Source organism: Osmerus eperlanus, chromosome 23 (genome assembly GCF_963692335.1).
Source record: "Osmerus eperlanus chromosome 23, fOsmEpe2.1, whole genome shotgun sequence".
In the NCBI taxonomy this organism is placed as follows: Eukaryota; Metazoa; Chordata; class Actinopteri; order Osmeriformes; family Osmeridae; genus Osmerus; species Osmerus eperlanus.
Genome location: NC_085040.1, coordinates 269,563 through 296,661, shown reverse-complemented (window position 1 = coordinate 296,661; position 27,099 = coordinate 269,563). Strand labels below are relative to the sequence as shown.

Genomic DNA, 27,099 nt, shown 5'->3' with positions numbered 1-27,099 from the left:
TGTGTGGTATGTTGTGTGTTTGGTATGTTGTGTGTTTGGTATGATGTGTGTGTGTGTGGTATGATGTGATGTGTGTGTGTGTGTGGTCTGGTGACCTCTGTCAAAGATACTCTTTGCCTCTCTCGCCCCCTACAGGGCTTTTTCAGAGGTGCAGGGTAGGAGAGAGGACACGGTCCGTACTGTGACAGGATGGACAGAGATGTGATGAGATCCAACACCAGAACCTTTTCGTCCTGCAAAGGCCACCGTCACAATTAATATCCAGATCATTCTCTAACGCAGGGACACGTCACAGTAAACACGTTCCGCAAACACTCACAGCCATAGACATATATTCACAGCCTATCATATTTGGAGAAGTATAATGCAGTTTCTATGACGAACTCGTAAAACCCGCCTCTCGTTCGCGGTTTACACCGGCCTGGGGCCAGGATCGTTCCAGTGGGTTTGTTGCTCTTGCTCGCGCTATAAATAACCAGGTAGCCACATGCGCTTGGTCTGTAACCTACAACTGTAAACACTCCCTCTGCTACTGATCGATAAACCTACACATCTGTGTCACAGACGGGGGGGTGGGAACGTGGAGGGCACGCACAGAGCCGTGAATGAAAACAATGATGCATGTATTACAAATCTGGAATACGAGCAGATGGAAAGCTGAAAGCGCACGAGATCATAAAGCAATTATTAAGACTCCGTGTCCCGCTCGGTTATGCGACAGTGACGTGTCACCAACCTACACCTCCCCGCCCGCCTCCTCTCTCTTTCTCTCTCTCTTTTTCTCTATGTCTCTCTCTGTCAACTTCCGTGAGCAGGAGTGGAAATGTGGGTGTGGCGTCGTTACCGGGGGTGGCCCTGCCCCTGCTCCGCGGTTTGTGCTTTCCGGAGGTGCGTTCATCGACCAGGGAAAGTCACCGAATTCACAGTCGCAGCTCGCAACACCCGTCTGAGAAACAACTGAGAAGAATTAAGGGCTCTACGTGACCGGGACTATACAGTTTAGTACGCACGCACAAGCGCGCTACCTGGCCACAGCATTTCGGACGCTCGCGACATGGAGTAGCTGTCTCTTCTTACCGTAAAAAAAACGTTTGTATTTTTATCTCGATTGTCCGAGTGTCCACTCTGCTGAGGAGACAGACAGACATGGCACACGTTGGTAACGGAGCCGGTAACGAGGATGAGGTGAGTCGTCGGTACCGGGGAAGGGCATGGGGACGATGAATGTAGGTTCTATGATGAAGGTAGACGCTGATGGGGATCGTTATGACAGACCGGGGGCAGACCGGGTGAGCGTGAAATCGTTATGACAGACCGGGGGCAGACCGGGTGAGCGTGAAATGAGACCGTGTGAACCGAGGTGTGAACCCGAGATTGTGGTGTCTTATGACGGACATTGTACTCCCGGGAGTAGCCTTCTGTACGGTCACGTGGACAAAATATGTGGGGAAAATATCAGCGTATCAAGGGAAATAAAACCCATCGTTCCATTTCTACCTTACCCGCGTCTGTTTCAGGGTGTGTCAGACAGACAGTCACGGTGTGAACGCGCTCAGCCGGTGGTGTTAATAGGTCACGACTTCCGAGAGAGTCAGAGGAAGAAGGTCTAGCAGCTCGAGCCTCCTGGATCTCCAGACCCTCTGTGACGTGGCGCTGGGCTGACAGAGTTTCAGCTGTAGGCAGGCAGACAGACAGACAGACAGACAGACAGACAGACAGGCAGGCAGGCAGGCAGACAGGCAGACAGGCAGACAGGCAGACAAGAAGGCAGACAAGCAGGAAGACAGGCAGACAGGCAGGCAGACACGGAGACAGGCAGGCAGACAGGCAGACAAGCAGGCAGACAGACAGGCAGACACGGAGACAGGCAGCACTATGTAGCTCTGTCTCCATGCAGCCACAAGTTGTGTAACAGCCGGATGTCTGATTTCCCTATTTGCTGGCTGGAAGGGAAGGCTGGTGAACTGACAGAAACATCATCATTACCTCAGATTGGAATGTGTTGAGTGTGAGGGATGAGCTAGACATGGTCAACCGTACATGTGGGTAATGTGCATTTGTTTGGTGTGTTTTTGGTATATGTGTGTGTGTGTGGAGAAGGGAGAGGCCTGCATGTAGACATGATGGTAACATACCCTAACCACCCCAGTATGATTAATTAATGACAGCAGCTGAGACACAGGAGAGCCTCTCTTCAACAGGGAGGTTAGAGTATGTGTGTGCGCGCGTGTGCGTGCATGTGTGTGTGCGTGTAGAATGACCTTGTGACTCATTATCAGCTGAATGATGGAGAAACAGTGAGGAGAGGAGAGGAACAGTGTTTCTCTCTCCCCTCCTCTCCTCTCCTATCCTATCCTATCCCATCCCATCCCATCCCCTCCCCTCTCCTCTCCTCTCCTCTCCCCTCCCCTCCCCTCCTCTCGCCTCCTGTCCTCTCCCCTCCTCTCCTCTCCTCTCCCCTCCTGTCCTCTCCCCTCCTCTCCTCTCCCCTCTCCTCTCCTCTCCTCCACTCCTTAACCCTTGTGTTATCTTCGGGTCATTCTGACCCATCAGTCATTGTGACCCACCGTCGTATTGCGACAGATTTACCGCATACAAAGACAAAGTGAAGCATTTTCTTTTAACCGTTGGGCTGTCTCAGACCCCCCACATTGCGAAGGTTAAAAGAAAATTATTTTAATTTGTTTTTGTATTGGGTAAAATTGGGTAAACACAACGATGGTTCATTATGAACCTTTGGGTCATGTGACCCGAAGGCAGCACGAGGGTTAAGGCCACCTGTGTGTGTGTGTGTGTGGTGTGTGGGTACGAGGGAGTGGCTGGCCACCTGTACCTCACAGGTTGATCATTCTTTCTTCCAACACACACACATATACTATACACATATAAACAGACTAATAGCAGACCTCGGGACACATTGTTTTCTGGAGACCTATTCAATTTAGACTTGTTTCTCTGTGTGTGTGTGTGTGTGTGTGTGTGTGTGTGTGTGTGTGTGTGTGTGTGTGTGTGTGTGTGTGTGTGTGTGTGTGTGTGTGTGTGATCGAAAGAGAAAAGGGATGTGTTTGAGTTAAGCTGTCTTAGTAGCAGTTACTATGGAAACATAGGAACTGAATACACATGCATCATGTGAAGTCAATCTCACACTCACAAACCCACACACTCACACATACACTCACACATGAAAACCCACACACTCACGCACACAGAGTAATCTGTGTTTATTTCTTTGTCTGGCAGTTGACCAGCTCAACCACCCAACCCATAATGCTCAAGTTGTGCACACACACTTGCTAAGCTGTTACATAACACACACACACACACTCAGTCATGCAACGGTGCAGTGGTTCTGCTTGTTCATTGTAAACTGCAGATGAGGGTCAGTCACTAGGGTTAGGAAGCAGGTCATCAACTCTGGAACAAGACTGTGACTTTCCCTTCACACAAGGGTTACATTACACACTCTACACACACATTACACACACACATATACACTCTACACACACACTACACACACACAGTTACATTACACACACTACACACAGTTACATTACACACACTACACATACACACACAGTTACATTACACACACTACACATACACACACAGTTACATTACACACACTACACATACACACACAGTTACATTACACATACACACAGTTTACATTTACATTTATTCATTTAGCAGACACTTTTATCCAAAGCGACTTCCAAGAGAGAGCTTTACAAAAGTGCATAGGTCACTGATCATAAACAATGACATAGCCCCAAAACATTGTGGGTAGCCAAAACATGAAGCATACATTGTCATAAGCAAATAAGTGCCAATGGGAAGAATCATAAGAGCATGTAGTTAAACAAGTTACAAATTAAACCACATGAACCTCAAAAGTGCAAGAGTGTACCTGTAGGACAGCAAGCAACAATAATATAAAGTTACCTTACGCACCCATGGTAAAGCTCCACGATAGGCCTCAACTCCCATAGTCCCCACGGCAGAGCTCGTCCAGGAGGCCCTAAACTGTGTGTGTGTGTGTGTGTGTGTACTAGTGGTGTGTGTTTAATCTGATCAGTTTAACTGGGATCATCATAGATGATCACTGAGAAAGACTCTGCTTATCTCATTAAACATAGTTAAATACACAAACTGACACACACATGCACTCGTCCACAGAGGGAGGAAGAGAGGAGGAAGAGAGGAGGAAGAGAGGAGGAAGAGAGGGAAAGAGAGGAGGAAGAGAGGAGGAAGAGAGGAGGAAGAGAGACAGATGGGATCAAGACTGAGGCTGACAGGGTTAGAAGAGAGCAGGGAGGGAGGGAGGGAGGGAGGGAGGGAGGGAGGGTTGGGGGGGTTGGGGTGTGTGGAGACTGAGAGATTATGTAAGAGAGCTGGCCGGATGCTATTATTAGCCTGCTAGCTATAGTGCTACATGTAGTCTGCCAGACACACACCACACACACACATAGACACATAAACACAGACATGCAAACCACACACGTCACACACACTTCTCTCTCAGATGTGTGTGCGTGTTCTAATCAGTGTGTGTTTTACAGGACTGCTTTGAAGATGCCTTTGATCGGATACCTGTGTGAGTAATTTAGTACACACACACACACCCCACACACTCACACACACAGACATACTCACACACATGCTCTCTCCCCCTCCCTCCCTCTCCCCCCCCCCCTCTCTCTCTCTCTCTCTCTCTCTCTCTCTCTCTCTCTCTCTCTCTCTCTCTCTCTCTCTCTCTCTCTCTCTCTCTCTCTCTCTCTCTCTCTCTCTCTCTCTCTCTCTCAGGGCGTCCCAGATGGACCTTCACAGTTCCATAGAGGAGGTGAGCGTGGCGCTGCACCTGGTCCTCAACAACAAGTTTTCAGAAGCCCTGGTCCTGCTCAAACCCTGGTAGGACTGTGTGTGTGTGTGACCCTGGTAGGACTGTGTGTGTGTGTGTGTGACCCTGGTAGGACTGTGTGTGTGTGTGACCCTGGTAGGACTGTGTGTGTGTGTGACCCTGGTAGGACTGTGTGTGTGTGTGTGACCCTGGTAGGACTGTGTGTGTGTGTGTGACCCTGGTAGGACTGTGTGTGTGTGTGTGACCCTGGTAGGACTGTGTGTGTGTGTGTGACCCTGGTAGGACTGTGTGTGTGTGTGTGACCCTGGTAGGACTGTGTGTGTGTGTGACCCTGGTAGGACTGTGTGTGTGTGTGTGTGTGACCCTGGTAGGACTGTGTGTGTGTGTGACCCTGGTAGGACTGTGTGTGTGTGTGTGTGTGACCCTGGTAGGACTGTGTGTGTGTGTGACCCTGGTAGGACTGTGTGTGTGTGTGACCCTGGTAGGACTGTGTGTGTGTGTGTGACCCTGGTAGGACTGTGTGTGTGTGTGACCCTGGTAGGACTGTGTGTGTGTGTGTGACCCTGGTAGGACTGTGTGTGTGTGTGTGACCCTGGTAGGACTGTGTGTGTGTGTGACCCTGGTAGGACTGTGTGTGTGTGTGACCCTGGTAGGACTGTGTGTGTGTGTGACCCTGGTAGGACTGTGTGTGTGTGTGACCCTGGTAGGACTGTGTGTGTGTGTGTGACCCTGGTAGGACTGTGTGTGTGTGTGTGACCCTGGTAGGACTGTGTGTGTGTGTGACCCTGGTAGGACTGTGTGTGTGTGTGACCCTGGTAGGACTGTGTGTGTGTGTGTGACCCTGGTAGGACTGTGTGTGTGTGTGACCCTGGTAGGACTGTGTGTGTGTGTGTGTGACCCTGGTAGGACTGTGTGTGTGTGTGACCCTGGTAGGACTGTGTGTGTGTGTGACCCTGGTAGGACTGTGTGTGTGTGTGTGACCCTGGTAGGACTGTGTGTGTGTGTGACCCTGGTAGGACTGTGTGTGTGTGTGACCCTGGTAGGACTGTGTGTGTGTGTGACCCTGGTAGGACTGTGTGTGTGTGTGACCCTGGTAGGACTGTGTGTGTGTGTGACCCTGGTAGGACTGTGTGTGTGTGTGACCCTGGTAGGACTGTGTGTGTGTGTGACCCTGGTAGGACTGTGTGTGTGTGTGTGACCCTGGTAGGACTGTGTGTGTGTGTGACCCTGGTAGGACTGTGTGTGTGTGTGACCCTGGTAGGACTGTGTGTGTGTGTGACCCTGGTAGGACTGTGTGTGTGTGTGACCCTGGTAGGACTGTGTGTGTGTGTGTGACCCTGGTAGGACTGTGTGTGTGTGTGACCCTGGTAGGACTGTGTGTGTGTGTGTGACCCTGGTAGGACTGTGTGTGTGTGTGACCCTGGTAGGACTGTGTGTGTGTGTGACCCTGGTAGGACTGTGTGTGTGTGTGTGACCCTGGTAGGACTGTGTGTGTGTGTGACCCTGGTAGGACTGTGTGTGTGTGTGTGACCCTGGTAGGACTGTGTGTGTGTGTGACCCTGGTAGGACTGTGTGTGTGTGTGTGACCCTGGTAGGACTGTGTGTGTGTGTGTGACCCTGGTAGGACTGCACATGTGTGTGTGTGTGTGTGTGTCAATAAAATCTGAGAATGTGTGTGTGTGGTGTGTGTGTGTGTCTGCAGGTGGAAGGACAGCATGTACCATGCTCTGGGGTACAGCAGCATCCTGGTCATGCAGGCTGCTATGACCTTCGAGCACAGAGACATCCAGGCTGCCATGGCAACCATCAAAGAGGCCTTGCAGACCTGCCAGAGGTACGTGTGTGTGTGTAAATGGGTGTGTAAATGTGTGTGTTTATGAATTGAACAACACATTGTAATCCTTCTTATTTGCTGTATGTGTGTGTAAGAGTGTGTGTGCGTTTGTTTATGAATAGAGCAACACCTTGTAATCATTCTGTGTGCGTGTCTGTGCATGTGTGTGCGTGTCTGTGTCTCCAGGTTCAGGAAGAAGAATTCTATGGTGGAGTCTTTATCCAACCTGGTGAGCAAACAGTCCAGCAACAGCCTGAGAGAAGGTGTGTGTGGTTACCTAGGTTACCTTATCATGTGCCTTGACGTCAATGCCTTACTGTGACAATAAGTCTAACTTCTGTGTGTGTGTGGTGTGTGTGTGTGTGTGTGGTGTGTGTGTTCAGAGGAGATGCATGCTGAGATCTGCTATGCTGAGTGCCTTCTGCAGAAAGCTACGCTCACATTCATACAGGTGAGAGGAAATTATGTCACAAACAGGAAGTGACATCACACTAGTCAGGTTTTTACTCTCTGCAATGCTCCTACCGTTTGCTTCTCTCCCCTCTCTCTCTGTCTCTTTCTACCCCTCTCTCCCCCCTCTCTCTCTGTCTCTGTCTACCCCTCTCTCCCCCCTCTCTCTCTGTCTCTGTCTACCCTCTCTCTCTCTTCCCTCTCTCTCTCTCTTCCCTTTCTCTGTATTTCTCTCTCTGTCTCTCAATTTTGCTCTCTCACTTTCTCTCTCTCCCTCCCTTCTCCCCCCCCTCTCTCTCAGGATGAAAACATGATCAGTTTCATCAAAGGAGGGATAAAGGTCCGGACCAGCTACCAGATTTACAAGTAACAACACACACCCACACACACCCACACTCACACACACCCACACACACCCACTCACACACACTCAGGCTTGTTTTTCTAAACCTTGGTCATACTGACAGACTATCTCTATGACCTCACTTCCTGTTTAACCCCAGTTTGTGATGTAATTTCCTGTCTGTCCGGCAGGGAGTGTCAGAACTACCTCGCGGCCAGTCAGGAGCTGGGAGCCAACACTGATTCGTTCACACAGTTTGAGGGTGGAGTCAAACTGGGCATCGGATCTTTCAATCTCGTGAGTGTGTATGTGTGTTTTGGTAAGGGTGTGTTTGAGACAAAGATACTTGTGCATGATATCGATTGATAAAATGTTTGTAAAAAATGTTATGCCCTGCTTTCCTCTCCTCCCCCCTCTTCCCCCTCTTCCCCCTCTCCTCCCCCCTCTCCCCCCTCTCTTCCCCCTCTCCTCCCCCTCTCTCCTCTCTCAGATGTTGTCTCTTCTTCCTCAGAGGATTCTCCGGTTGCTAGAGTTCATCGGCTTCTCTGGAAACAGAGTCAGTCCCTACTCTCTGTCTATGTCTCTCTCTGTTCTCTCTGTCTCTCTTCCCCCTCTCTCTGTCTCTCTTCTCTCTCTCTCTCTCTCTCTCTCTCTCTCTCTCTCTCTCTCTCTCTCTCTCTCTCTCTCTCTCTCTCTCTCTCTCTCTCTCTCTCTCTCTCTCTCTCTCTCTCTCTCTCTTTCTCTCTCCCTTCTCCTCTACTAACAGTACATGTAGAAAGCACCGCAGCAGTTCTAACAGTATTACTGGTCAGAGTCAAGGAACGCCAGCAGGCAGGGTGCAACATTACCACCTTGACTGTGTGTGTGTGTGTGTGTGTGTTGTAGAGCTTCGGCCTGGCCCAGCTGTCTGAAGGAGCGAACAGCCACAGTCTAAGAGCCATCCTCTGTGTTCTGACCCTGCTGTTCTACCACACCTATGTCACCCTCATACTGGGTACACACCTAACCCTACACACACACACACACGCCTAACCCTACACACACACACACACGCCTAACCCTACACACACACACACACACGCCTAACCCTACACACACACACACACGCCTAACCCTACACACACACACGCCTAACCCTACACACACACACCTAACCCTACACACACACACCTAACCCTACACACACACACACACACACGCCTAACCCTACACACACACACACACGCCTAACCCTACACGCACACACACACGCCTAACCCTACACACACACACGCCTAACCTTACACACACACACGCCTAACCTTACACACACACACGCCTAACCCTACACACACACGCCTAACCCTACACACACACACACGCCTAACCCTACACACACACACACACGCCTAACCCTACACACACACACCTAACCCTACACACACATACACGCCTAACCCTACACACACACACACACACACACACACACACACACACACACACACACACATACACACCTAACCCTACACACACACACACATACACACATACACACCTAACCCTACACACACACACACACACCTAACCCTACACACACACACATACACGCCTAACCTTACACACACCCACACACGCCTAACCCTACACACACACACCTACACCAGCCTCATACTGGGTACAACACACATACACACACACACCTAACCCTGTGTGATGGTGTGTTTCAGGGACAGGAGAAGGGAACTTAGTGGAGGCTGAGGCTCTGCTGGAGCCGTACCTGGACAGGTATCCTAACGTGAGTCCGTACACACACACACCCCACACACACACACACCCCACACACACACACACACCCCACACACACACACCATGTGTTGTGTTGTGACGTGTGTGTCTCCTCCAGGGTTCGATCATCCTGTTCTACTCTGCTCGCATCGCTGTGCTCAGGGGGAACTTTGAAAAGGTGGGTCTCCCTCTTCCCCTATCCATACCTCACTTTCTAGAACGCCTCTTCCCCCTCTATAACCCAGTATAACCCTCTCTAACCCTCCATAACCCCTCTCTAACCCTTGTAACCCTGTGCCCCAGTGTGCCCCAGTGTGCCACAGTGTAACCCAGTGTGCCCCAGTGTAACCCTGTGCCCCAGTGTAACCCAGTGTGCCCCAGTGTGCCCCAGTGTGCCCCAGTGTAACCCTGTGTAACCCTGTGCCCCAGTGTAACCCTGTGTAACCCTGTGTGCCCCAGGCACAGGCCAAGCTGCAGGAGTGCATCCAGTCCCAGCAGCAGTGGAGGCAGATCCACCACCTGTGCTACTGGGAGCTGATGTGGGCCTACTCCTACCAGCAGGACTGGCTGGAGGCCTACCGCTACGCCGACCTGCTCTGCAGGGAGAGCCGCTGGTCCAAGGTACACACACACACACACACAATACACTCACTCTCAAGCATTTATCCACTGTGTGTGTGTGTGTGTGTGTGTGTGCAGGCTATCTACGTGTACCAGAAAGCTGCCATCCTCAGCATGCTTCCTGAAGAGGAGGTACAGAAGACGGGAGAGAACATTGTGGAACTCTTCAGGTTAGGAAACCCCTTATTACTGCTTATAACACGCTATTACTGCTTATAACACGCTATTACTGCTTATAACACCTTATTACTGCTTATAACACCCTATTACTGCTTAACACCCTATTACTGCTTATAACACCCTATTACTGCTTATAACACACTATTGCTGCTTATAACACCCTATTACTGCTTATAACAACTTATTACTGCTCATAACGCCTTATAACACAAAATCCTGCATATTACTCTTTATAACCTTGTATTACTACTTATAAATCCTACATTACTGCTTATATTGTCTTATAACACCTTATTACTGATTGCAACGCATGATCACTGTGCCTTATAACACCTTGTAACACCTTATACCGTCTTATAACAGTGTGTGCATATTGTGTGTGCAGACAGGTGGAGGGTCTGAAACAGCGGCTAGCTGGGAAGTCGATCCCCACTGAGAAGTTCGCTATCAGGAAGTCCCGCCGCTACAACTCCTCGAGCCCTGTCAAACTGGTGGTGCCAGCACTGGTGAGACTAACACACCCTGTCAAACTGGTGGTGCCAGCACTGGTGAGACTAACACACCCTGTCAAACTGGTGGTGCCAGCACTGGTGAGACTAACACACCCTGTCAAACTGGTGGTGCCAGCACTGGTGAGACTAACACACACACACTCACACACACACACACTACAAACACACTCACTACTAACTGTGTGTGCGTGTGTGTGTGTGCAGGAGATGATGTATGTGTGGAATGGTTTCACCATCGTGGGGAAGAGAGCTGATGCCTCAGAGAGTCTTCTCATCACCATAGAAACGGCCGAGCAGCAACTACAAGATGACCCTAGTATGTACACACACACACACACAGGACGACACCACGTACACATCACATACATACACATACCATACTCTCACACACACACACACACACACATGCTCCTCCCCCCAGGTCCTTCAGAGTACCTCCCAGATGACCAGTGTCTGCTGCAGATGCTGAAGGGGCTGTGTCTCAAACACCTGGGCAGACTGCTGCAGGCCGAGCTCTGCTTCACTCAGGTGCTCTCCAGGTAACTCACACACACACACTCACACCAGACACACACTCACACACACACTCACACACACTCACACCAGACCGTCCTCTGTCCTGCAGTGAGCGTCGCATCAGGTATGATCACTACCTGGTGCCCTTCTCCCTGTATGAGCTGGGTCTGCTCTACAAACTGCAGGGAGACTTCCCCAAGGCCCAGCGCTTCATCGAGAACGCTAAGTACGCCACACACACACACACACAGAGGACTGGGACACATACCTAGCACCCTGGAAGCTTTTAAGTAATCTAGGTGTGTGTGTGTGTCTGGTTTGTGTGTGTATTCCCAGGCTCAACTACAAGGATTACTCCATGGAGTCACGCCTGCACTTCCGGATCCACGCTGCCCTCAACAGCCTCAAAGGATCTCCCATCAGCACCCCCTGAGATCCACTACCACACCACAGAACAAGACCTGGACTCATGCACAACCACTACAGGCTACCACAGAAGAAGACCTCATTCCCATATAAACCATTGAAGGCTACCACAGAAGAAGACCTGTATTCATACAAAACCTGTGGACGTTACCACAGAAGAAGACTTCTATTCATAAACCCATGGGGAGGTTTACCACAGAAGAAGACCTCCACAAACAACATTAAGCCTGTGGTGTATTTTAGATTTTGGTCTCGGAGAACTAAATACTCAGCCTTGTCACCAACAGTGGCTTAGACACTTAAACACACACGCACACACACACACACCAGACACTCTCTTGCTACCATATGTGCAGCATCCAATCGCCGTCAGCCTTTACTGAACCACTGATATATAAGCAATACATTCTCCGTAACCAACACCTGTCCTTCACTCTCCCTGCTGTTTGTCTAGGTCACTCTGCCCCTGGGTCTATTGCAGAGGGTTACACACCAAACCTGGTAACCACACTCCTTGGCGTTTGTCTAGGCCCAGAGGAGCAGGTGATGTGTGTTATGAATGAGACCGTTTTTAACGTAATGGCCTGTTCTGTCTGACGGTACTCCATAGCACCACCTGCTGGTGTAGAGGCAGCATGGCAGAGTTGACCCTGGTGGCTGTTCTCACCACAGTCCGTCTCCTCAACACTACAGGTCCCAGGTAGAGGGTCATACCTTCCAACCTGGCAACCACAGTCTGTCTTCTTTTGGACCAATCATAGGTTACATTTTAATGTACATACATGTCTTTGTAATTTAGACCAAATATTTGACTGTGTGTGTGTCCTGCCTGTGGCCTAGTTAGGCCTTCTTTGCTTCATGGTTAGAGAGCTCAAAATGACAATGCAATAATGTGCGCTTGTGAATGTTTGTACGTGTGCTTGTGTATGTAGCCTATGTATGTGAGTGTAAGTATGTATGAGTGAATGTGTGTGTGTGTGATGGTGAGTGTGTGTGTGTGAGGGTTAGTGTGTGTGTGTGTGAGGTTGAGTGAGTGTGTGTGAGGGTTAGTGTGTGTGTGAGTGTGTGTGTGCACGGTACCTCCAGCCTCCAGGACATGTTAGTAAAGCAGCAAGGTCAGAGAAGATGAACTCAGCTGTACAAAGGGGTAATATACACTCCATGCAGAAACCAACCAGTTGCCTTGCTCTGTGTGTGTGTGTTACGTGTGTGTGTTACATGCGTGGGTGTGTGTATCTTGTCTTAAGCTGAGATGTGGGTTGTGCAATCACCAGGACTAGGGTAACTCCCCCTTGTCCAGAGTCTAAACACACATAGCCTATATTTCTTAGAACACTGCTCTCCTTCCTTCTGTCAGTCACAATACGTTTTAAAACCACTTGTAGAAAAGTCAAGAGTTCTGGAACCAGCTTGTAGAACAGTCAGCTTTAATGAAGGTGTGTACTTGTTAAGGGGTTAAGCCATAGGAAGTCAACTAGGTACCGTCCATAACTAGCTAGCTACTGTCGATACCTAACGTTAGCTAGCTACTGTCGACACCTAGCTAGCTACTGTCGATATCTAGCTATACCTAACTACTGTTGACACCTAGCTAGCTGAATGGAGATACATTATTTGCAGGACATTCACTACAGCTAATTATAGTAATAATAAAGGTGTTCTATATCTCCATCCAGTTAGAGTTAGATCAAACGCACAAAACCATAAACCAGCAGCGAGGATGGGAAGACAGGCGTGTACGTCATGGAGGAACAGTGTTTGTGACCGCTCGTTCTGCAGAGGAAGCTGTCATCCATGGACTCTATATATAGTCTGTATAAAGGACTCGATGTGTTCTCTAACTATATATAGTCTGTATACAGGACTCGATGTGTTCTCTCTGTGTGACTGGCGATAGCAATAAACACATGAGATTAATACGTCTGTTTCTTGCTCTGAATACACAAACACATACGTACCTGTAGACTGTTCACATACTACTCTGTTTTTCTGAATACATACATTTTCAGAATATATATGCATTCATATGGATATATGAAGGCTATGTATATACATACATATAATACTGCATGATGTATTTTTGCATTAGACTCCTTCAGTCTTCTTTTGTTAAAATCCATTCAGATGTTGCACCATCCTATCACACTAACACACACACACACACACACACACACTTTACCATACATAATAACACACACACAGAGATGGTCGGTGTATTTGCTTGTGATGAAAGTCCCCTGCTGACTTACTGGCAGGAGCAGTGATGTCGATAAACTGCAGGTGAGAGGGCAGACACTGTAGACACAAGCAGCTACTGATTAACAAGAGACCTGGTCTGTAGTGGACACAGAGGACAGGACGACCAGAGAGAGCAGAGAGACCAGAGAGAGTAGAGAGAGCAGTGGGAGAAGAGAGAGAACTAAGAGAAGTAGAGAGAGGTGAGAGAAGAGAGACACAGGAGGAGAAGAGAGAGCAGAGAGAGCAGCGTGTAACTGGTGGTCCAGCAGAGAGAGAGCAGCGTGTAACTGGTGGTCCAGCAGAGAGGACGTATTGTGAGGACACATCATGAGGTCGTCACGGATACAGGAGACACTTCTGCTGCTACTGGCTCTCCTCCTCACACACACCACCTCGGTGAGTTGTACCACACACACACACACACACACTACTATTAACAAACACATACTATCCACACACACACACTCTGCACAAACAGATTCAGTCTATAAAAGTAAAATGTGTGACCTCTGACCCTGCAGCTACCTACCCCCCAGGAGCAGAGCAGGGTCTCGAACCTTCCCCCCACCCAGGCCCCCACCCAGGCCCCCCTGCCCCGCCAGGACAGCGTGGTGGGCCCCCCCCTGTGCCTGGGCAGGAACCTGACCCGACACACCTGCAGCCACACCTTCTGCTCACCATGGGAACGCTGCCTGAAGGGCATGTGAGGCGCAGGGCTGAGAGAGAGTGTGTGTGTGTGTATCAGTGAGACAGTGTGTGTGTGGGATTGAGAGTGTAAGACTGTGTGTGTGTGTGTGTGTGTGTGTGTGTGTGCATACCGGCTCACCCATGTCCACCCTGCAGGTGTGTGTGTAAGATACCGTACCAGTGTCCGTCGGAGGAGCAGGCGTTTGTGTGTGGTCTGAACGGGAGGCGCTATTCCTCCTACTGCCAGGTGATGGCGGTGTCCTGTGCCAGCAAGAAGCCCTTCATGTCCCACTTTGCAAAGAAGTGTACCGGTAAGACCGCCCCCTTATTAATACATCACACTTCTGTTCGACACAATCAATTATGACATCACAGTTCCGTTAGTTGTAGCTAATTGTGACGTTATAGTTCTATTCTATATTCATAGTTCTAACTATTTTCATAGTTTTAATTTGTAGTTCTGTTAATCGTCGATTATGACATCACACATCTAACATCACAGTTCTGTGACGTTATGATATGCAGTGTCATACTATTATGACATCACAGGTGTGGTAGTTGTAGTCATAGATATATATAAAGACTAGATGTCGTACAGCGTAGTCTAGAACGTCCGCACATGGCGGCCATCTTGCTACAGTCAACTCGCTCACCCATAACATTGTGTTGGTGCTACATGTACTTTTTAAATGACCATAACTTGCTCAATTTTCAACCGATTTTTAAACGGTTTGGTTTGTTATCAACGTCAGAGATGCCGTTATGCCACTGCATACTTCTATTCTATTTTTTTTTTTTAACAATTATTCATAAGTATGCAGTGGCATAACGGCATCTCTGACGTTGATAACAAACCAAACCGTTTAAAAATCGGTTGAAAATTGAGCAAGTTATGGTCATTTAAAAAGTACATGTAGCACCAACACAATGTTATGGGTGAGCGAGTTGACTGTAGCAAGATGGCCGCCATGTGCAGACGTTCGACTCCGTTGTCCGGCAACGCGGACGAGACATCTACCCTTTATATATATCTATGGTTGTAGTACCTGATGACATCACAGCTGTGGCAGTTGTAGTACCTGATGACATCACAGGTGTGGTAGTTGTAGTACCTGATGACATCACAGGTGTGGTAGTTGTAGTACCTGATGACATCACAGGTGTGGTAGTTGTAGTACCTGATGACATCACAGGTGTGGTAGTTGTAGTACCTGCCTCTCCCCCTCCAGAGAGCCAGGTGTTCAGCTCGTCCCTGGGCCAGCAGGGCCAGGTGGGACTGGACCTGCCTGGATCTGGAGCCCTGCTGGTGTGTGAGGAGGGCTGGAACACAGCTGCTGCAAATGTCATCTGTAGAGACCAGAGGGGGGACAAGCTGTAAGTACACACACACAAATACCACACACATACCCACTAGTACAGTGTACCCACTAGTGTGTGTGTGGTGTGTGTGTGTGTGTGTGTGTGTAGGGGTGCTCGTCTTGCAGGGTCTGAGAGTTATGACTCCATCTCCATGGACGACAAGCCGTACCGCTGCCTCAGGGTGCGTTGTCAGGGTTACGAGAACTCCTTGGCCGAGTGTTCCTTCTCCGGCCTGAGGCCCATCGCCCGCGGCGACAGGGTTGCCACGGCGACCTGCTACAATCAGACAAAAGGTCGCAACCTAGTCTCCTACCGTCTTTCTGGTCCCCAATATGAGCAAATCCTATTGGTTGTTTGTAACTGTTCCCTGTCCCTGATTGGCCCCTGCAGAGGAGGCGTGTGCAGGGTTCCTCTGTGTGAACAGGAAGTGTGTGGAGACGGAGACGGCGTGTGACGGGGTGGACGACTGTGGAGACCTCAGCGACGAGATGTGCTGCCAACGTAGGTCCTCCTGTCTCCCCTCATCCCCTCATCTCCTCATCCCCTCATCCCCTCATATCCTCATCCCCTCATCTCCTCATCCCCTCATCCTCTCATCCTCTCTCATCTCCTCTCCCCTCATTCCCTCATCCCCTCATCCTCATCCTCTCTCATCTCCTTTCCCCTCATCCTCTCTCATCTCCTCATCCTCTCATCTCCTCTGCCCTCATCCCCTCATCTCCTCTGCCCTCATCCCCTCATCTCCTCATCCCCTCATCCTCTCATATCTCCTCTCCCCTCATTCCCTCATCCCCTCATCCTCATCCTCTCTCATCTCCTTTCCCCTCATCCTCTCTCATCTCCTCATCCTCTCATCTCCTCTGCCCTCATCCCCTCTCATCCTCTCTCATCTCCTCATCTCCTCATCCTCTCATCTCCTCTGCCCTCATCCCCTCATCCCCTCATCTCCTCATCCCCTCATCTCCTCATCCTCTCATCTCCTCTGCCCTCATCCCCTCATCCCCTCATCTCCTCATCCCCTCTCCTCCTCTCTCATCCCCTCTCCGCTCCTCCTCCCTCCTCTCTCCTGAGCAGAGTGCAGAGGCGATGCGTTCCGCTGCCCGTCAGGTGTGTGTGTGTCCAGGGAGGCGGTGGGAGACGGCGTGCAGGACTGTCTGGACGGAGTGGACGAGTCCCGTCAGGAGACCGGAGGTAGGTTTGCTGGCACACACCATCCAGGTACCCAACACTGACACACACACACCAGCCAGGTACCCAACACTGACACACACACACCAGCCAGGTACCCAACACTGGCACACACACCATCCAGATACCCAACACTGACACACACACACACACCAGCCAGGTACCCAACACTGACACACACACACAAACCAGCCAGGTACTCAACACTGGCACACACACCATCCAGATACCCAACACTGACACACACACACACCATCCAGGTACCCAACACTGACACACACACACACACCAGCCAGGTACCCAACACTGACACACACACACACACCAGCCAGGTACCCAACACTGACACACACACACACCATCCAGGTACCCAACACTGACACACACACACACACCAGCCAGGTACCCAACACTGACACACACACACCAGCCAGGTACCCAACACTGACACACACACACACACACACACCAGCCAGGTACCCAACACTGACACACACACACACACCATCCAGGTACCCAACACTGGCACACACACACACACCATCCAGGTACCCAACACTGACACACACACACACACCAGCCAGGTACCCAACACTGACACACACACACACACCAGCCAGGTACCCAACACTGACACACACACACACCAGCCAGGTACCCAACACTGACACACACACACACACCAGCCAGGTACCCAACACTGACACACACACACACACCAGCCAGGTACCCAACACTGACACACACACACACCAGCCAGGTACCCAACACTGACACACACACACACACCATCCAGGTACCCAACACTGACACACACACACACACCAGCCAGGTACCCAACACTGACACACACACCAGCCAGGTACCCAACACTGACACACACACACACACCATCCAGGTACCCAACACTGACACACACACACACACCAGCCAGGTACCCAACACTGACACACACACCAGCCAGGTACCCAACACTGACACACACACACACACCATCCAGGTACCCAACACTGACACACACACACACACCAGCCAGGTACCCAACACTGACACACACACCAGCCAGGTACCCAACACTGACACACACACACACACCATCCAGGTACCCAACACTGACACACACACACACACCAGCCAGGTACCCAACACTGACACACACACCAGCCAGGTACCCAACACTGACACACACACACACACCATCCAGGTACCCAACACTGACACACACACACACACCAGCCAGGTACCCAACACTGACACACACACCAGCCAGGTACCCAACACTGACACACACACCAGCCAGGTACCCAACACTGACACACACACACACACCATCCAGGTACCCAACACTGACACACACACACACACCAGCCAGGTACCCAACACTGACACACACACCAGCCAGGTACCCAACACTGACACACACACACACACCAGCCAGGTACCCAACACTGACACACACACCAGCCAGGTACCCAACACTGACACACACACCAGCCAGGTACCCAACACTGACACACACACACACACCATCCAGGTACCCAACACTGACACACACACACACACCAGCCAGGTACCCAACACTGACACACACACCAGCCAGGTACCCAACACTGACACACACACACACACCAGCCAGGTACCCAACACTGACACACACACCAGCCAGGTACCCAACACTGACACACACACACACACCAGCCAGGTACCCAACACTGACACACACACACCAGCCAGGTACCCAACACTGACACACACACACACACCAACCAGGTACTCAACACCAAAGATGAGCAAACACACAAACTAAAACGGATGTTTTCTAACCCTAATCATGATATTTTCTGTCTTTCAGTCATTGAAAAGAAGTTCATCTCTCCCAGGAACGGTGAGTATCTGAAAATCTCTGCTTGGAGCTGAATACCTGACACTGATCCTGTGTGTGTGTGTGTATATATCAGAAATCCAGATTGCGAAGAAGACCTTGATGACCCTGCAGTGTGGACGACCCAACCTCACCATGGTGATCAGGGAGGAGGACTCCAGGACCAGACACAAACGGGTCGTGGGAGGAGTCCCAGCCAAGCCAGTAGGACACACACACACATACGCACACACACACGTACACACACATACACACACACACACATATACACACACATACTCACACACATGCACCCTCACACTCACTCCCCTGCTGGGTTGCAGACCCAGATCCAGTGGCAGGTGGCCATTGAGGACAACGGCAAGGTCGACTGTGGAGGAGCATACCTGGGAGGGTGCTGGGTCCTTACTGCTGCTCACTGTGTCAGGTGTGTGTGTGTGTACCTGGGAGGGTGCTGTGTCCCCACTGTGTCAGGTGTGTGTGTACCTGGGAGGGTGCTGTGTCCTCACTCTGTGTGTGTGTGTGTGTGTGTACTCAGGCCTAGACCCAACAACTTCATGGTGAAGTTCTCTGTGTGGAAGAAGAGATCCCCTCAGGGAACCACAGACATCGTTCCTGTCAAGGAGATCCACATCCACTACAAGTAATGACCCTTAACCCCTGACCCTGACCCTAACCCTTGACCCTGACCCTAATCCTGTCAAGGAGATCCACATCCACTACAAGTAATGACCCTTAACCCCTGACCCTAACCCTTGACCCTCGTGTGTGTGTGTGTCTGTATGTACATGTGTGTGTCTGTATGTACATGTGTGTGTGTGTGTCTGTATGTACATGTGTGTGTGTAGGTTTGACTCTGGGACCTATGAGAACGACATAGCGCTGATCGAGCTGAAGAAGCTTCCATTTGAGGAGAGGTGTCTGGAGCAGAACCCTGCTGTGAGCGCTGTGTGTGTCCCCTGGAGCCAGCAGCTGTTCCAGCCAAACCACACCTGCAGCATCTCTGGCTGGGGCCGCAACAAAGGTGCCTGTCTGTCAGTCTGTCAGTCTGTCTGCCTATCTGTCTGTCTGTCTGTCTGTCTGTTTGTCAGTCAGTCAGTCAGTCAGTCAGTCAGTCAGTCTATGTACCTGTCTGTCAGTCTGTCTGTCTGTCTGTCTGTCTGTCTGCCAGTCTGTCTGTCTGTCTGTCTGTCTGTCAGTCTATGTACCTGTCTGTCTTCCCCAACTGTGTTTATATTTTCTGTTCTGTCTGTGTGTGTGTGTAGAGGGAAAATCAGCTAACGAGCTGCTGTGGGCTAATGTGTCCCTGATTCCTGACTGTGAGAAATACTACAAGGATCGCTTCAAACCTGGGATGATGTGTGCAGGTAGGAGATCTCTACCCCCTCTCTCTCTCCTCTCCCTCCATCTCTCCTCTACCTCTCTCTACCTGCTCTACCTCTTTCTCTCCTCTACCTCCCTCTCTCTCCCTGTCTCCTCCTGAATAACTAAACTGCCCCCCCCCCCCAGGGGACCTGGACGGGGACGTGGACTCCTGTCAGGGGGACTCCGGGGGCCCCCTGGTGTGTGAGGACAGTCTGGGAGTGTCCTACCTGTGGGGCATCGTCTCCTGGGGGGAGGAATGTGGAGCAGTTGGCTTCCCTGGAGTCTACACACAGGTAACACTCCCCCTTCCCTCCCTCTCTCTCTCATCTCTGGGCTCTACACACAGGTAACACTCTCCCTTCCCTCCCTCTCTCTCTCCTCTCTGGGCTCTACACACAGGTAACACTCTCCCTTCCCTCCCTCTCTCTCTCCTCTCTGGGGTCTACACACAGGCAGAGATGTCAAAAGTACGTTTTTTGAAACTTTTTTTGAAACTTTTTTTGAAACTTTTTTTGAAACTTTTTTGAAACTTTTTTTGAAACTTTTTTTGAAACTTTTTTTGAAACTTTTTTTGAAACTTTTTTTGAAACTTTTTTTGAAACTTTTTTTGAAACTTTTTTTTTTTAATAATTTTTTTTAATTTGGGGGATAATTCTTTGCGAAACCTTTTGTGAAACTTTTTTTCTAACTTTTTGGGGAAACTTTTTTCCACACAAAACGACAAAAAAAGTTTCATATTTTTTAAAGGTAAATAGTGAAGTAAAGTACAGTAAGTACTGATAACAGAAAGATCTACTTAAGTACAGTAAGTATTTGTAATTTGTTATTTCCCATCTCTGCACACTCTCTAACACTCACCTCTCTCTCCTCTTTGGAGTCTACACACAGGTACAAAAGTACGCACATCTTTCACTCAGTAGAAGTACAGATACTCATGTTTAACCCTTGTGTTATCTTCGGGTCATTCTGACCCATCAGTCATTGTGACCCACCGTCGTATTGCGACAAATTTACCTCATACAAAAACAAAGTGAAGCATTTTCTTTTAACTGTCGGGCTGTCTCAGACCCCCCACATTGGAATGGTTAAAAGAAAATTATTTTTATTTGTTTTTGTATTGGGTAAAATTGGGTAAACACAACAATGGTTCGTTATGAACCTTTGGGTCATGTGACCCGAAGGCAGCACGAGGGTTAAAAAGACTGGTGAAAGTTGAAATACCGACTACACTTTTTCACTCAAGTTAAAGTAAATAAGTCAGGAACCTTTTTTTACTAATGTTTTTTCAACCTTTCAAAAAAAAAAAAATATATATGTTTTCAGCCTTAAAAAAAAAAGTCACAAAAAGCTTCACGTTTAAAATCATTTTTTTCTCAACTTTTTTTCGCAAATGTTTTTTCAACCTTTCAAAACTTTTTTACAAAATATATTTTTTTAACCTTTCGTAAAGTAAAAAGTTGTCTGAAAAATAAATAGTGAAGTACAGTATTGATACCAGAAAAATCTACTGAAGTTACCTTGCGTTCATCTCAGCACACAGGTAACAATCTCACCTCCCCTCCTCTCTCTCCTCTAACTCCCTCTCTCTCCCTCCCTCTCTCACCCCCCTCTCTCTCTCCTCTAACTCCCTCTCTCTCCCTCCCTCCCCCTCTCACCCTCCTCTCTCTCTCCTCTCCTCTAACTCCCTCTCTCACCCCTCTCTCTCCTCTAACTCCCTCTCTCTCTCACCCCCCCTCTCTCTCTCCTCTAACCCTCTCTCTCACCCCTCTCTCTCCTCTAACTCCCTCTCTCTCTCACCCCCCCTCTCTCTCTCCTCTCCTCTCCTCTCAGGTGGCTCATTACTTTGAGTGGATACGAGGAATCACTGGCTGGGATGCCATCACCAGACACCTCTAGAGGAGGGGGGAGGAGCCACGAGGAGGAGGAGCCATGAGGGGGGAGGAGCCATCAGGGAGCCCTCTAGAGGAGGGGCGAGAGAGAGACAGTGAGGAACTTCTATGGTCCATGTATGTCTGTAAGACAACATTGTACTCAGAATTGGAATTTATAAACAGTTGCCTTAAAGAATGCAATAAAGAGATGGCTTATTTTTTGTCTCTATTTGGTGTGTGTGGTGTTTGTGTGTTTGTGTGTGGTGTGTGTGGTGTGTGGTGTGTGTGTCTCTGAATGATGAACAGCTTCTGGCTGATGTATCTGAACAAGGACAGAAGGCAACACAACATCCAGGAAGTAGTTTAGTTTATCTAAACAGACACAGAACAGACCAGATAATGCATGCGCGCGTGTGTGTGTGTGCTTTTTTGTAAAGCTCTCTCTTGGAAGTCGCATTGGATAAAAGCGTCTGCTAAATGAATAAATGTGTGTGTGTGCGTGTCTTCAGTTGTGGGCCTGGATCTGGTCCACTGGTATCTTCAGCTCAAGAGGATTTCTTAAACGCTTCAGATCGCTCTCAACCTACACACACACACACACACAGTTAGTGTTAGGAGCGTGTGTGTGTGTGTGTGTGTGTATATGTGTGTGTGTGTGTGTGTGTAAGGGTCATACCATAGCCAGCTCCTTCCTCAGCAGGTTGTACTGGTGAACATTGAAGTGCTTCTTTGCTGCCCTCTTGTAGAAAAAGTGTAGAAACTGACGATCTTTAGCGTCAGGATAAACCAGGTCCTGACACACACACACACACACACAGACAAAAAACATACAAATATAAATATTCTACTCCAAGCATCCACACACACACACCTGCTTGGTGAGTACGTAGTGGACACACACACCTGCTTGGTGAGTACGTAGTGGACACACACACCTGCTTGGTGAGTACGTAGTGGACACACACACCTGCTTGGTGAGTACGTAGTGGACACACACACCTGCTTGGTGAGTACGTAGTGGACACACACACCTGCTTGGTGAGTACGTAGTGGACACACACACCTGCTTGGTGAGTACGTAGTGGACACACACACCTGCTTGGTGAGTACGTAGTACCCCAGGAAGCCCATGCTGGTGGCGTAGGTGAGGAAGTAGGTGACTGGCTCCATCACGTCCCACGCAAACACAAACCTGGGGTTAGGGTAAAACACACATATCAGTGATCAGGAACACTGTGGTGTAGAAGCAGTCTGGTCTGACTGTCCCTCCCTCCCTCCTCCCACCAGGTGAGGTAGGCCCCTCCTCCCACCAGGTGAGGTAGGCCCCTCCTCCCACCAGGTGAGGTAGGCCCCTCCTCCCACCAGGTGAGGTAGGCCCCTCCTCCCACCAGGTGAAGTAGGCCCCCCCTCCTCCCTCCCTCCCTCCTCCCACCAGGTGAAGTAGGCCCCCCCTCCTCCCTCCCTCCCTCCTCCCACCAGGTGAGGTAGGCCCCTCCTCCTCCCTCCCTCCCTCCTCCCACCAGGTGAGGTAGGCCCCCCCTCCCTCCCTCCTCCCACCAGGTGAGGACACCCCCCCTCCCTCCCTCCTCCCACCAGGTGAGGACACCCCCCCTCCCTCCCTCCTCCCACCAGGTGAGGACACCCCCCCTCCCTCCCTCCTCCCACCAGGTGAGGACACCCCCCCTCCCTCCCTCCTCCCACCAGGTGAGGACAACCCCCCCTCCCTCCCTCCTCCCACCAGGTGAGGACAACCCCCCCTCCCTCCCTCCTCCCACCAGGTGAGGACAACCCCCCCTCCCTCCCTCCTCCCACCAGGTGAGGACAACCCCCCCTCCCTCCCTCCTCCCACCAGGTGAGGACAACCCCCCCTCCCTCCCTCCTCCCACCAGGTGAGGACAACCCCCCCTCCCTCCCTCCTCCCACCAGGTGAGGACAACCCCCCCTCCCTCCCACCAGGTGAGGTAGGCCCCTCCTCCCACCAGGTGAGGTAGGCCCCTCCTCCCACCAGGTGAGGTAGGCCCCTCCTCCCACCAGGTGAAGTAGGCCCCCCCTCCTCCCTCCCTCCCTCCTCCCACCAGGTGAGGTAGGCCCCTCCTCCCACCAGGTGAGGTAGGCCCCCCCTCCTCCCTCCCTCCTTCCACCAGGTGAGGTAGGCCCCCCCTCCTCCCTCCCTCCTCTCACCAGGTGAGGTAGGCCCCTCCTCCCACCAGGTGAGGTAGGCCCCCCTCCTCCCTCCCTCCTTCCACCAGGTGAGGTAGGCCCTCCCTCCTCCCACCAGGTAAGGTAGGCCCCTCCTCCCACCAGGTGAGGTAGAACCCTCCTCCCTCCTCTCACCAGGTGAGGTAGGCCAGGAATCCTCCCTGCAGAGAGAGGAACGCAAGCCCCGCCCACGTAACACACGATGCATGAGACTCCGCCTCCCTCGCCAACTGGGCCCGCACCTGACACACACACACACACACACACACACACACACCGTTAGTCTTTGAGACAAAATGGTTGTTGTGAAAGTGTGTGTGTGGTGTGTGTGTGTGTGGTGTGTGTGTGTGTGTGGTGTGTGTGTACCTGCTCCAGAGGGGCCAGCTCCTGTGTGAGTGTGTGTGTGGTGTGTGTGTGTGGTGTGTGTGTACCTGCTCCAGAGGGGCCAGCTCCTGTGTGAGTGTGTGTCTGCGCTGCTGCAGCTGAGAGTGTGTGTGGAGCTGGTGACCAGGCAGCTGGAGAGCACAGTGCAGCATCAACACCAGCTCCTTCAGGTCTTCTGGCATGGTCACATGCTCATGGCAGTCTGGGGGAGAGGGGAGGGAGAAAGAGAGGGGAGGGAGGAGGAGAGGGGAGGGAGGGGAGGGAGGAGGAGAGGGAGGAGGAGAGGGGAGGGAGGGGGAGGGGAGGGGGAGGAAGGGGTTCAGAGTAACAAAGTCAGACACACTTTTCTCTTACTTTCTTGCTTTCTTCATCCCATTCATCTCTCTCTTCATCTCTCTCTGTCGCTCTCTTTCCCTCCATCACTCACTATATCTCTCCCTCCCCCCCCCCCCTCCCCTCCATACCTCCCCCAGCAGAGTGGACGGTGTACACAGTGCTGTTGAGCTGCAGCAGGAAGTTCTGTTTCAGCACCGTGTCCATGGAGGTGCTAGAGGAAACCTTTCCTCCTTCTGGAGAGGGAGAGGAGGGAGGGAGGGAGGGAGGGAGGGAGGGAGGGGAGGGGAGAGAGACAATTTGACATTGTGTTTGTACTAGTGTATGTGTGTGTGGTGTGTGTGTGGGGTGTGTGTGTGGTGTGTGTGTGGTGTGTGGGGTGTGTGTGGTGTGTGTGTGGTGTGTGGGGTGTGTGTGTGTGTGGTGTGTGTGTGTACCAGAGGTGAGGACAGCAGCAGTCGTCACTCCAGGATCCTCCTTCTGGATGTCAGACAGGAAGTCATCAACACTCATTAGCAACGGGCGGAGCAGGAAGTGACATCGCTCCTGGCGGGAGGGGAGGGGGAGGGACAGGGTGGGGCGGCCATGTTTGTAGTGCACGCTCAGGTCTGGGGGAGACGGTAAAACATCTTATTTTACACCGTTCCTCAACCGACCACCAAACAGTCAGAAGTCTGAACACTTCTGATCCTTGAACTCCTGCTGTACTTTCACATGCACTGTCTGTACATCACTTTGGATACAAGTGTCTGATGAAGGAATAACATGATGTACTGTATGTACATATTGCATATGTGAGGACATGTATATATATACTGTATATATGTGAGAAGAGAGGGGAGGGTGGACAGAAATGATCTCAGCCATGGTGATGATTCGCTATATGAGGACACAGTGTTTTAGTTTGTTTATGCAGTATGTAGTGGTTCATAGTGATGATACACACAGCACCATGTATACGACAGGATCAGGGTTAGTTAGTGGTGTATGTTTCTGTGTGTGTATAGTGTGTATATGTGTGTATATGTGTCTTTGTGTATGGTGTGTTGTGTGCAGTACTCTCTCTCACCAGCAGAGGAAGGTAGAGTGCTGTAGTACAGAACGGGAGACGCCTGCAAACACCAAAGTCTGGCCTGACACACACACACACACACACACACCATACACACACACACCATACACACACACACACACACACACACACACACACACCATACACACAGATATGTACACACATCATACACAAACATATACATACACACACACATGGATAAACAGGAGTAGTGTAAAGTACTACAGCCTGTAACTGGGAGGAGGGAAGCCCTCGAGCTCGAACAGGATATTTTCCGTTTCTCGGGACAAATCCTTCTCTTCACATCACCGTTCAAACACACCGGGACACGCGCTTGGAACACATCAATTAATCAGTCAATCAATAACGGCGCCTTGACGCGAGAGAACCTGCGAAAACTTTCAGCCCAGACCTAAGTCCCGCTTTCCCCGGTCTGCCTTCCACCACAGCAACACCGCGACCCTCTCGCGCAAGTCAGGTCTTCTCCACAAAATTGCGGAAATGGAAGTTCGGGGGAAAATGTAATAGTTTGAGGAAGGAACTACCGCGTGCGGTTTGGGATTTATGAGGAATGTACTTGATTTAGTTTAACTGCGCGGTGGACAATGAATCAAACCGCGCGACAGGAAATGAAATTAGGCTACAGAAACAAAGGATAAATCTGAGAAAAAATCAGAATTTACCGTAGAGCCGAGCGGAGACACGGTTCTGTAGAGCGGCGGAAAGCAGCGGAGAGCAGCCAAGTGCAGTCGAGCTATCTTCCCAAACCAAACCATGATTAAGCTGCAAAACCCGGTGAACAGAAGACGCGTCTATACATTTAATATGTCTATTGTTGTTACGTAAGGTTTGGGAGAGTTGTCTTGCACGCGATGGCAAAATAACCGCTCCCTTCGCGCTAGCCTCTCATTGGTGGAGGTTTCGCGTTCATGAGCGTGACAGGCAGCGCCGCGGCTGGATGGGAACTTATGACAATTCAGAAACTTTTAGTCAGAATGTGAAGATGAGAGACCAAGT

The 27,099-nt window shown here is 50.5% G+C and overlaps 3 protein-coding genes across 3 annotated transcripts; 2 read left to right on the top strand and 1 right to left on the bottom strand.

Moving 5' to 3' along the window:
* Window positions 1-661: 661 nt before the first annotated feature.
* Window positions 662-13,421, top strand: LOC134009528 (tetratricopeptide repeat protein 39B). The gene is made up of 19 exons (XM_062449031.1): window positions 662-1,185; window positions 4,560-4,594; window positions 4,804-4,908; window positions 6,561-6,692; window positions 6,879-6,955; window positions 7,076-7,143; window positions 7,444-7,508; window positions 7,677-7,782; window positions 7,976-8,041; window positions 8,371-8,479; window positions 9,192-9,259; window positions 9,368-9,427; window positions 9,709-9,870; window positions 9,949-10,040; window positions 10,436-10,556; window positions 10,767-10,878; window positions 10,984-11,101; window positions 11,188-11,304; window positions 11,415-13,421. The coding sequence occupies exons 1-19, from the start codon at window positions 1,147-1,149 to the stop codon at window positions 11,509-11,511; spliced, it is 1,749 nt and encodes a 582-aa protein (XP_062305015.1). The 5' UTR covers window positions 662-1,146; the 3' UTR covers window positions 11,512-13,421.
* Window positions 13,422-13,834: 413 nt separating this feature from the next.
* On the top strand, window positions 13,835-22,323 carry cfi (complement factor I). The gene is made up of 15 exons (XM_062449925.1): window positions 13,835-14,138; window positions 14,264-14,445; window positions 14,586-14,740; window positions 15,659-15,803; window positions 15,897-16,081; window positions 16,179-16,289; window positions 16,863-17,006; window positions 18,829-18,861; window positions 18,935-19,062; window positions 19,182-19,285; window positions 19,397-19,501; window positions 19,707-19,882; window positions 20,124-20,225; window positions 20,368-20,516; window positions 22,054-22,323. The coding sequence occupies exons 1-15, from the start codon at window positions 14,070-14,072 to the stop codon at window positions 22,117-22,119; spliced, it is 1,854 nt and encodes a 617-aa protein (XP_062305909.1). The 5' UTR covers window positions 13,835-14,069; the 3' UTR covers window positions 22,120-22,323.
* A 121-nt stretch (window positions 22,324-22,444) lies between these two features.
* LOC134010002 (calcium uniporter protein, mitochondrial-like) lies at window positions 22,445-26,988 on the bottom strand. The gene is made up of 9 exons (XM_062449832.1): window positions 26,766-26,988; window positions 26,080-26,143; window positions 25,448-25,618; window positions 25,142-25,246; window positions 24,725-24,879; window positions 24,429-24,535; window positions 23,190-23,286; window positions 22,771-22,887; window positions 22,445-22,677 (listed from the first exon to the last, which is right to left on the bottom strand). Exons 1-9 carry the CDS (start codon window positions 26,856-26,858, stop codon window positions 22,600-22,602), a joined length of 987 nt encoding a protein of 328 aa, XP_062305816.1. The 5' UTR covers window positions 26,859-26,988; the 3' UTR covers window positions 22,445-22,599.
* Window positions 26,989-27,099: the final 111 nt, after the last annotated feature.